At 42.1% G+C, this 12,063-nt stretch overlaps 1 protein-coding gene across 1 annotated transcript in view; it reads left to right on the forward strand.

Annotated features, from left to right (window-relative positions):
• The first annotated feature begins 608 nt into the window (after positions 1-608).
• TM4SF4 (transmembrane 4 L six family member 4) overlaps positions 609-12,063 on the forward strand; it is a 28,696-nt gene continuing 17,241 nt past the window's right edge. Inside the window, exons 1-2 of the mRNA XM_004037832.4 lie at positions 609-1,021; positions 1,794-1,883. Of these exons, the coding sequence (XP_004037880.1) occupies positions 848-1,021; positions 1,794-1,883 (264 nt within the window). The 5' untranslated portion in view covers positions 609-847. The remainder of the gene's footprint in view (positions 1,022-1,793; positions 1,884-12,063) is intronic.

Genomic DNA, 12,063 nt, shown 5'->3' on the forward strand with positions numbered 1-12,063 from the left:
TTAGCCTTAGTGGATGATGGTTTCTTTATTCCTATATGGAAGACACAGCTGAGAAAGTTGATTAGGAAAACTGTTTTTGCTAATTCCATCACATCGTGTAGGGAAAAGATAGAACTTAATTACTTAATTGAGTAACAAGTAGGGAAATACAGCAATCAGACAATAAAATGAACAGTTGCTTTTTGCCTTAAAAAATTCTTTTAAGTCTGAGCTCAATGATACACATCTAGACCATCAAATTATTTTGATATTGAGGAAAACAGAAGCTCTTTTGGATAACCCTGAATTCCAGGCTTTCAGTGGAAAAGACAAAGACACGCACTGTACACCATTAAGTACTTGGGAGACATGATTTTAACCAGGATGTAACTCAATTATATTAGTGATTTATAAAGAGTCTGGAGAAAATATTTCTTTATTTGGGCATGGGCACTGTCAGATTAAAGGTGCAGTGGTTCTAAATGCTGTTTGTTCCAGCCCTGTCTTCGATTGCAACAATGTGAGTGTCTTGTCTGTGCTGGTGGATTATTAACAGAGGTTATTGGTCTCCATGGCAAAACGATTGAATGATTGCTCTGAACGTAATCTCATTTATGGGGGTGCAAAAAACAAAGCACTTCAGGTCAGGGAGAATGTATAAATGTCCATTGCCATCGAGGTTCTGCTATTTTTGAGAAGCTGAAGCAACTCCAAGGACACAGTTCACAGAAATTTGGTTCTCAGCCCCAAAATACTGATTGAATTGGGGACAATAACAAGGACTCTCTGGCCAAAAACCCTTGAAGAGGCCCCGTGAAGGAGGCAGTGAGGAGCTTTTGATTGCTGACCTGTGTCGTACCACCCCAGAATGTGCACTGGGGGCTGTGCCAGATGCCTGGGGGGGACCCTCATTCCCCTTGCTTTTTTTGGCTTCCTGGCTAACATCCTGTTATTTTTTCCTGGAGGAAAAGTGATAGATGACAACGACCACCTTTCCCAAGAGATCTGGTTTTTCGGAGGAATATTAGGAAGCGGTGTCTTGGTGAGTAGGGAAGCCTTAAAATCCCCCTAAGAGAGATTTTCCCTTCCCCACAATCCTTTTTAAATCAGGTACTTATTGAACAGGGAGATATTTAGTTGCTAATAGAAGCTCAAGCATTGCATGATGAGAGGTCAATGCCTTAAGTTTTTTCTCGTTTCTTTTAGGATCTGACAAGGACACGTCAGCTAAATTTACTAAGTAATTAATCACTAAGCTTGGGCTGACAGTTCTCATGGGTCATTTGAGTCCCATGAACCGAAGTGAAGGTCACATAATTTCTTGATTCCAACAAGATAGTGCCCAAAACAATAACAACAACAAACCCACGATGCAAACCCACTAGAAAAGCAAATTGACTTAAAACCACCATGAGAAGCTGTTGTCAGTGTGGTCGTCTTCCACTTAGGACCTAATGATTTCTTTACCTCTGGTTACCAATAGAATTGGGAACCTCCATTTGAGAGAGTGAAAGGGAGAGAGACTCACTTTTCATGACAATTGAGGAAAAGTTTGTTATTCTTTTTTCTAACACACCATCTAAATGGAAACTCAGATTTTGAAATCTTGCCTCATTGAAGCTGGTTAGTCAGCCCAAATGGAATCTAAGTACTCCATAACACTCCATTACCCCTCCAGCCATGCTCTGTTACTTTGCCATTCCCTTTGGGCCTCCAAGTCCCTCATTGTGGATGGGGCTCCTTATACAGTCAGGCAGGCTCGGGCCCTCCCTTCAACTCCTGGACTCTCTCTGAGGTGCCTCTTCTCCTGGTAGATGATCTTCCCTGCGCTGGTGTTCTTGGGCCTGAAGAACAATGACTGCTGTGGGTGCTGCGGCAACAAGGGCTGCGGGAAGCGATTTGCGGTGAGTTACCATGGGGGGCAGCTACTAGAATTACTCCAGGGTGCTCTGTGTTTTTGTGCTGGGCAGCATGGGGATGGAGACAAGTTATCAGCTCCAGCCAGGACTCTGAGAGCAGCTGGTGAAGGGATAAAACTGTGATTTTTTTCTGCCAGTGTGAAATAATAATAATTTTCCAAAATACCATAGCCCTCATACTTATAGGGTATGAATATTGTATTAGATTTTACAAACCGACAGCGATGTCAGAACTGGAGATTCAGAGGGGTCCCATATACAGAATGCAAGCCTGGAAGGCAGAGATGAAGCTGCAGCATTCCTCTGCCACTGAGAGGCCATAAGAACTTGGACAAGTCATTTCCCTTTTCTGGCCCTGAATTGCCTCATCTGCAAAGGGGACTTGGGACAGGACAAAAGATGGTATCCTCCCCTCCCCAGTAGGCTTCTAGGTTCCTCACCCACACCACTTCCATATTCTCTATTTCTGAGGCCCAGCGCCTCTGGCTTCCACCAGGCTGTGCTTCAGGACTTCTGTTTCCTCTCTTGTTTCATGCGGCCATCGATCTTTTAGTAGGTGAACTAGAGACGTTAGGCATCAAAGTTCCAGAGTGCAGTGGAAAGAATGCTGGGACATGGGGACAGGACCCATTCTGCAATTGAGCAAGTCATTGTACTGCTCTGCCTCCCTTTGCTCATATATAAAGCAGGAAGCTGGACTAGACCAGAATTTCTCAAGTATGGGACAAGCTCTGGTGCTACACAAATGTGCTATATCTTTCCACAACATAGAATGTCATTCCCATTCAATTCTCCTTCAATCCTTTTGAATCTATCAATCTATCAAGAAAAAGATCTTATTTTGGTAGACATAAGTCTTTCTTTTTTCTTTTCTGTTTTTTTTTTTTTTTTGTTTTGTTTTTTTTTTGAGACAGGGTCTCACTCTGTTTGCCCAGGCTAGATCTTGGCTCACAGCAGGCTTGAACTTCTGGGCTCAAGTGATTCTCCCACCTCAGCCTTCCAAGTAGCTGGGAGTACAAGTGTGCCACCCCACGCAGCTGATTTTTTGTATTTTTAGTAGAGACAGAGTTTGGGCATGTTTCCTAGGCTGGTCTCAAACTCCCGGACTCAAGCAATCTGCCCACCTGAGCCTCCCAAAGTGCTGGGATTACAGGTGTGAGGCACTGTGCCCAGTCGTCTTTACTATTTTTTACCCTTTATAATCTCCCTTTCTAACAAAGAGAGGACAAGTCTTAGGCTCCAGGAATGAATGCAACATTGTTTAACTAAAATGCAACTATATTGTGTTTCTATCTGCCAATGATTCTAATTTTTCATTCATATAGTGATATAAATGAACACAGTGAGAGTTGACAAAAAATATTAAGAGTTAGATATATTGATGAGGCAGAAATGAAGCATAGTAGAACTGGAATGACTGGTCTGAAAAATGAGGAAGATCAGTTTCTCCTGTAATCTCCCATGGTTCACATGTCCACCTAAAAGATTCATGAACCACAATAATGAATTAACCACATTTACTTTGACTTCCTAAAGGGAAAGGTGCATCTATCCATTCTGAAACAGGATCCTTTTAACATTTCTTTCTTAGCATTATTTGTTCATTTATTCAATCAAAAAATATTGAGCACATGTGAAAGGCTGAGGCTGGTCCAATGTGCATACATTACAGTTTCCATGTGAGTTCAAAGGTCAAAGAAAATATAACATCATGAGTCCCAAATAAGTATTGATAATTGTTATGTTAACATTTAAAATCATCATTTACAAAGAGTTCTTTTAAAAAAACCCACAATTTAATATAATCATGTAATATATGTTTTATATAACAAAGGATATTTTATGTAATTATAAAGGAAAAGAAGGTATTTATAACTTATTTTCCCCTTGAATTATAATCCCATTATATGTTGTGAACTTTTGGGGGATAGAAGTTGGAGATGAGGATTTTTTTTTTAATTAGCAATTAAGAAAATAGGATGAAAAGAAAAGAAGAGTCATTTATTTTAGAAATCTAAAATTTCACACCTGGTGCTGACTAGAAAGCTAAAGACTGGCTAATATAAAATAAGGGATCTTTTGTTTGCTTGATTTTTGGTTTTAGGTTTACATATAACCACAGTGAGAAGTGAGATAGCATTCTAAGTATTACACAAAACTTGGTTTTTAAAATCAGATGTAAATGAAGTCCAAGATGAAGGCAAAAAAAGTTTGTCTTTTTGTTGTTGTTGTTTGTTTGAGATGGAGTTTAGCTCTTGTTGCCCAGGCTGGAGCGCAATGGCGCGATCTCGGCTCACTGCAACCTCTGCCTCTTGGGTTCAAGCAATTCTCCTGCCTCAGCCTCCCAAGTAGCTGGGATTACAGCCATGTGCCACCATGCCCAGCTAATTTTGTATTTTTAGTAGAGATGCTGTTTCTCCATGTTAGCCAGGCTGGTCTGGAACTCCCAACCTCAGGTGATCCACCCACCTCGTCATCCCAAAGTGCTGGCATTACAGTCATGAGCCACTACACCTGGCCGGAAAAAAAATGTTTTTATAAGCACATTTCATTAAAAAAAATTTTGAGTCAATAGGATCTGAAATATTTGGGCTTCCCAATATAGGTTGTCTGTGGGGGCTGTCTAAGCCTCCATGTGGAACCTGCCCTTGGCATGAATTGAGGATAACTCCTCCAAATGACCAACTGACCATCCAAATGATGAGGCAGTGTCCATCAAAGGACCAGCTGTGCCAGATTGTAAACCAAGGCACCTAGCACGGCTGCCCTGGGCCAGGGTCGACCACATGCTGGGTAGCCAGCAGAAGGATTTCTTGTCTTTGATTTTTTTGTTTTGTTCTATTTTGTTTTTTTGAGACGAAGTCTCCCTCTTGTCCCCCAGCAGGCTGGAGTGAGATGATGCAATCTCAGCTCACTGCAACCTCCACCTCTTGGGTACAAGCAATTCTCCTGCCTTAGCCTCCCGAGTAGCTGGGATTACAAGTGCTTGCCACCATGCTCGGCTAATTTTTTTTGCATTTTTGTTAGAGACGGGGTTTCACCATGTTGGCCAGGCTGGTCTCGAACTCCTGACCTCAGGTGATCTGCCTGCCTTAACCTCCCAAAGTGCTGGGATTACAGGCGTGAGCCACTGCGCCTGGCCGATTGTTTTGTTTTTTAATCAGCTCCCAATTTTTAAAAATTCAGAGAGAGAACATTTTTTCCCCAAGAAATAAAAAATTAATCTGGCACCCCTAGCCTGCATTTTGGCACAACAGCAGCCTTCACTGGGCCTGACTGAGCTCCACAGGGCCCACCCTGGCTGCTCTACTCAGGGTTCCTTCCCTGCCCCTAAGACCATTGAGCTCATGCTCCCTGCTTCAGACTCTTGTTTGCTTAATGTTATGTTCTAAGGCTTTGGAGCATCAAACAATAATCATTTCTTTTTTTTTTTTTTTTGAGGTGGTTGGGGGGTCTCACTATGTTGCCCAGGTTGGTCCCAAACTTCTGGAACTCCTGAACTCAAGCAATCCTCCCCACTCAGCCTCCTGAGTAGCTGGTGCTACAGGTGCTCACCACCTCACCTGGCTAATCATTTCTCCAAAATGAGGTATTTGCATTTTGTCAGACAAGAAGCAAAAACTGCAGACTAATTTGGGGAGAACTAAACTGCTGAAGTTCTGAATTATTTTCCAAAGACTCACGCATTCCCCTCCAGGCTCCAGCTCCTTCGGGGACACCGGGCTTCTGTGGAGCACTGCAATAGGGAGCATTGCATAGGAAGCCCTGCAGGTGGAAAGGCCTGTGAGGCAGACACAGACTGGGCCACCAGCGGCTGGGCTGAATCCTCTGTCCTCTCTACAGTCTGCTTTCTGTCATTTATTTTCCTGGCTCCTCTCTCTCTTCTCTCATCTGCATTATATCTTTCTGGAACATTCTCCAGAGGCCAGCTGCACCATTCTCTTCCCTTTCCTCGGGTAGCAAAACCAAGTAGGAGATAGGAGAAGCAGGATGTGGTGGCTGCAGAGATAAAGCAAGACAATAAGCTGGAAAGAATCTTGGATCACCTGATTCATAGTTTCTTGGTAAAGCCGAGAAAATGGCTTGCTCCTCTGAGGCAGAGCAAGACTGAAGCTCAGCTCCAAAGGCCTGCGCTCTTTCAAATAAATTAGGCTAAAGGAGAGCCGGGAAAAGTGAGCCCTGGAGTAAAAATAGTAAGAACCCCGGCCTGGGTTTGTTTTCAGGTCACAGCTTCTTCCTCCCAAACCCGAGATTCCCAGTGGCTTCTTGGCAGCATGTCGGTGGCTGGTCAGCATCTCTTGCCCTCTAATCCTTCTAAAAAATGGATCTCTCGGGGCGCAGTGGGGGAGCAAATTAATTTTGTCAACTCGTTTATGTTAAGTACGTATTTTATTAAGAGCCTTTTGTAAATCTTGGATTTGACTCAAAGGAGTGTCTTTAATAATGAGACCAAAGGTAGATTGATGAGGATATGTGTTGGGTAGGCATGTATTTCACCATCCTTAAAGCATATTAGATAGATCAAGGCCTGCCCCACCCATAGGCAGGGCCAGACGATCAACCTCCCTGTTTTGAAGAAAGGTCTTGGTCATGTCCTAATGCAGTCTGTGTGTTGTGGTCAGCACTTCTTCCCGTGCCTGGCTCATCAGTGCCCCCTAGAGACACCTCCTGAGTGAGCATTTCTGGGGACTCCCTCTTGCAGAGGTCCTGCAGGCCAAAAGCATCCCTAATCTACCTCCTCATTCCTTGGAATGACAGGCAACTTGAGGAATATTTTAGAAAGACATTTCCTTTAGAGAAATGGAATATATTGAAAGAAAAAAAATAAAGTATGGAATTTTATTTATTCTTTTTTCCAGATGTTTTCTCCCTAAGCTCCTATTTTTATTCTACTTCTACATATTTTATTTTATTTTTATTTATTTATATTTTGAGACAGAGTCTTGCACTGTCGCCCGGGCTGGTGTGCAAGAGGTTGGCGCTATCTCGGCTCGCTGCAACCTCCACCTCCTGGATTCACGCGATTCTCCTGTCTCAGCCTCCCGGGTAGCTGGGATTACAGGCGCCGGCCACCACGCCCAGCTAATTTTTTGTATTTTTAGTAGAGACGGCATTTCACTATGTTGGCCAGGCTGGTCTCAAACTTCTGACCTCTTGATCTGCCTGCCTTAGCCTCCCAAAGTGCTGGGATTACAGTCGTGAGCCACCACGCCGGCATCTTCAGTAAATATTTTCTATGCTTCAAAATCCTCTGCTACAAAATGGATCCTGGCAGTTACTGTCTCTCATAAGGATGTTGTAAGTTCTAGGGGAAGATTTTGCAAGCATTTGGTGTAAGGGAAGAGGAGGGAAGTACCAACTAAGTGCCTAGGGTATGGAGGACACATAGATCCTCAATAAGTACTTGCTGGATGGATGAAGTAAGTGAACACCTAGGAGAGAAAACGGGCTTCCATATTTATCACACTCAATCCTCACAATAACCCTGTGAATTCAGCATTAAACTCCTCATTTTATAAATGAGGAAACTGGGGCTCCTGCAAGTTAAGTTTCTGACTGCCACTTCCCCCACTCCCTTCCCAAGCCTAGCACAGGCAAAAAATAGAGGATATTAATTTTTAAGAAGAAAAAACACTTCAGGTAATCTCTATTCCTCCTTACTAAGGAGGAATGTCCATGCCCTAAGGACATGCTTTGGCCAACATAAGCACCTACATGACCCCAGGACACACCATGTGTGGAGACAGCTGGGATCTCATGGTACCTGTCTGTCTCCAGAGCCCAACAGAAAGGGAGATCTTCAAGCTGGCAATTGGTGAGTTAGAGGACATAAGATCTCAGGCCTTCTTATCTACTCTTTCAAGGGAAACATTTGCAGTGTATGCTATATACGTTTCTTTAACCATGTGAGCAGAATATGTGCACTGAGCAGCTGCGAGGGAATTAGCCCGTTGAATTTTTTCTCTCCAGAGTTATGCTCTCTGTATTTGTGGAAAGTAAGTGTGTGTGAGGATATGATCACAAAAATACTATAATATAATAATGACATGGATCAAGTGCTTGTTAATGTCATGGGAAATTATCCAAACCTTGGGAACAGGAAAAATAATTCTAGGTGTCCTATCAGTGAGGCACTGGGGATTACTAGCAGCCTATCCCACGTGGGGATGATCTGATTTTCGAGAGGTGTGTGCCTTTACTAATTAGGCTATCTTACATATTATCTGTAAGGCAGGTACTTATTAATGAGCCTTATTTTACAGAAGAAGAACTGGAATAAAAAAGATTAACTTCCCAAGATCATGAGGGAGGAACCAGAACTCAGATCCAGATCCATCTGCCTGTAATCCATACCTTTGACCACAACACAGTAGTGTCCTTCTTCACCATTTATTCACTTAGACCAGGTAGAGCATGCCCATAGCACAAAAACCACAAAGGAAGACTCCCTTATCTGATTCCAAAGTCTGCCAACTTCCCTCCTCAGAGATCCCCACTATTCTCAATTACTGTCTCCTTCCAGAGATATCCCAGGACTTTCGCCTATTTACTGTAAATAATACCAATTTTGAAGTGTCTACCCTCTAATGTACTCAACTTGGTCTCAAGAATCTTTCTTTTCTTTTTTTCTAGACAGGGTCTGGCTCTGTTGCCCAGGCTGAAGTGCAGTGGTGCAATCTCAGCTCACTGCAACCTCTGCCTCCTGGGCTCAAGCAATCCTCCCACCTCAGCCTCCTGAGTAGCTAGGACTACAAGCACACACCACCACCCCTCACTAATTTTTGTATTTCTTGCAGACATGGAATTTCACCATTTTGGCCAGGCTGGTCTCGAACTCCTGGGCTCAAGCGGTCTGCCAGCTTTGGCCTCCCAAAGTGCTGGGATTACAGGCATGAGCCACCAAGCCCGGCCTTTCTTTCTTTTAACATTTTGTGTCATGAAACCCATGATAAATTGAAGTTATTCTATGCTGGCTTTTTGACTGATCATATCTCTAAAAATTTATTCTAGAGAATTTATCATTTTTAAGACTTCCCAGTGTGAAATAACTTAAAGCAACATGACGCAGCATGTATCTTTCTTCCTGTGATTTATCCATAAAATGTGCCAAGACCCCCCTCCTTCATAGAATCTGTTTTTCTGTGTGACAACCTGGACTTTCATGAAGACAACTCAATCTGCCATATGTCAACAAATGTTTCCAGACCACTCAGAACCTATTTCTGAAAGGGTGGTAGGTAGCATTAGAAGAAACTGCCCTAAGTGTAAGATTTCTCTTGCTCTCGTCCTAGAGTTATACTAGCTGTATCTAACTGAACAGAAATTTGGTTGGAGCATGGAGGTGGCTAAGAAACAGAAAACCAGCCATATAAACTCTCAGTAAGAATTGTAGGCCAGGTATGATGGCTCAGTAATCCCAGTACTGTAATCCCAGTATTTTGGGAGGCCAAGGAAGGAGGATGGCTTGAGACCAGGAGTTCGAGACCAGCCTGGGCAACACAGTGAGACCCCATCTCTATTTAAAATCATCTATAACAAAAAAAAGAATTGTAGCAGTATTTTCCAAAGTGTTTTCTTACAAGGAGTCACAGGAAAAAAAAAAAAACAAAAAAAAACTTATAGGATCCAATAAGAATGGAAAACTGCAGGTACCATGTATACTGAACTGCAGGTATAAGGCAAATCTGAACATAAAAGCATGTCTTATTTTCCCATAAAGAAACTTCAAAAAAGCTCCTTAGCCAACAATAATATATAAACTTTCAGTGACATAAACATATTTTAAATCATGTTATATAAAATATGAAATAATTTTAATATATTGATTGTGAACTGACATTTCTCCCATTTATTTATTTATTATTATTTTGAGACAGAGTCTCACTCTGTCACCCATACTGGAGTGCAGCGGTGTGATCTCAGCTCACTGCAACCCGTGCGTCCCATGCTGAAGCAATTCTCCCACCTCAGCCTCCTGAGTAGCTGGGACTACAGGTGCACACTACCATGCCTGGCTAATTTTTGTAGGTTTTGTAGAGATGAGGTTTTGCCATGTTGCCCAGGCTGGGCTTGAACTCCTGGGCGCAAGTGATATGCCCACCTCAGCCTCCCACAGTGCTGGGATTACAGGCTTGAGCCACTGTGCCGGGCCCGTTTATTTTAAAATAAATAAATATTCATGTTTCTTTTAATCAATGTCTTTGCTACTACTAAGGACACACTTTGAGCCATCAAAAGACTCCCACAGCACATCTTCTTTTCCGTTTAAGTCTGAATACAACATTTATGTGTCTATGCATGATGTTGTCAGGGGAAATTTCACCCTTAGTCACAAATATCAATTCTCATAAGACAAAGACAATGTCCAAACATTCCTCCTACAGGTACATATTAATGATCTCCACAATTATAAACACGAAGTGTGCTTATTTTAGAATGCAATTTATTTATTTATTTATTTATTTATTTAATTTATTTTTTTGAGATGGACTCTCGCTCTGTCACCCAGGCTGGAGTGCAGTGGTGCCATCTTGGCTCACTGCAACCTCTGCCTCTCGGGCTCAAGCGATTCTCCTGCCTCAGCCTCTTGAGTAACTGGGATTACAGGCATGGGCCACCACACCCCGCTAATTTTTTTTTTTTTTTTTTTTTGGAGGCGGAGTCTCGTTCTGTTGCCCAGGCTGGAGTGCAGTAGCGTGATCTCAGCTCACTGCCACCTCCGCCTCCCGGGTTCAAGCAATTCTTCTGCCTTGGCCTCCCGAGTAACTGGGAAAATAGGCATGCACCACTGTGCCTGGCTAATTTTTATATATTTTTAATAGAGATGGGGTTTCACCATATTGGCCAGGCTGGTCTGGAACTCCTGACCTCGTGATCCACCAGCCTCGGCCCCGCAAAGTGCTGGGATTACAGTCGTGAGCCACCACGCCAGGCCTAGAATACCCTTTAAACTATAACAAGGCCTAGAATACCTTGTTAACTATAATATCCAGAACTAGGAACTATGGGTTCAACCTTTTTATAGTAATTAATAAATATGTGTTAAGAAAAAATTTTTAACACAATTCTGTCATCTAACAATGATTGAGTTGTTTCTGACTGATGTCTTCTCTAGGCAGTACTTGGTTGTTCAAAATAAAGTGTTTGAGGAAATACATTATTACCTGATAGATGAAATAAGGACTCAACTCTAAGGTAATTCCTTCATTTCTGAGGAATAATGTGAGAGTGAATGATTTTCCTTATATTCCAGCATATGTAGTAGATTTCCTTCTCAGAAGTTTACACAAATTCATGTTTCATAAGTACTATATTTTTAGAAGTGCAGCAGGAATGAAACTTAGTTATGTAATCCAGCAATTCTCAAACTTATTCAACCTTACATCCTTTGGAAAAGAGATTGCCTGTTCTAACATGAGAAATTTACCAAAATGTTCACTTACTTCTGACCTAGGTTAAAGTCATGAATGTTCTGGATGCTGAGAGTGGATTTAGATACCCTAAACATAAACAATAAGGGGAAAAATCTAAACAATTAGTAATATGAAACCTTAGTCATTGAAAACATGCAACAAGTCATTATCCAGTGCCTTTGATAAGCTAGGAAGAAGGAAAACTGTAAGACTATGCTAAGTGTGGAAAAATGCCCTATCTTCAAATAACTTATTGTCTGTGACTTCAAGGAACTTGTGCTCTATTTGGAGAAGACAGCCATAAAAAGCTATGCATTAGTTGGGCATGGTGGTGCGTGCCTGTAGTCCTAGCTCCTTAGGAGACTGAGGTGGGAGGATCACTTGAGCCCAGGAAGTTGAGGCTGCAGTGAACCACAATTGCACCACTGCACTCAGCCTGGGTGACAGGGCAAGACCCTGTCTAAAAACAAAAACAAAAACAAAAACAAAAAAACCTATGCATTATTGTATTAGAGGCATTGTGCTGTGATAGAAATTTGTGCAATCTAGAGTACAGGGGTTGGAAGAGATGAAGAATGAAGGGTCAGTTCTACAAGGAGAGTCAGACAAAGCACATGAAGTTAGAGCTCGGTATTAAAACGTTGCATCAATCAGATGAGTTGGCAAAAGAGTTAAATTTTCTATTAAAAAGACTTTTTTTAAAAGTTGCATCCAAAATACATTGATATATGATATGAAAATGAATCCCAGCT

This window comes from Gorilla gorilla, chromosome 2 (genome assembly GCF_029281585.2).
Source record: "Gorilla gorilla gorilla isolate KB3781 chromosome 2, NHGRI_mGorGor1-v2.1_pri, whole genome shotgun sequence".
NCBI classification, from domain to species: domain Eukaryota; kingdom Metazoa; phylum Chordata; class Mammalia; order Primates; family Hominidae; genus Gorilla; species Gorilla gorilla.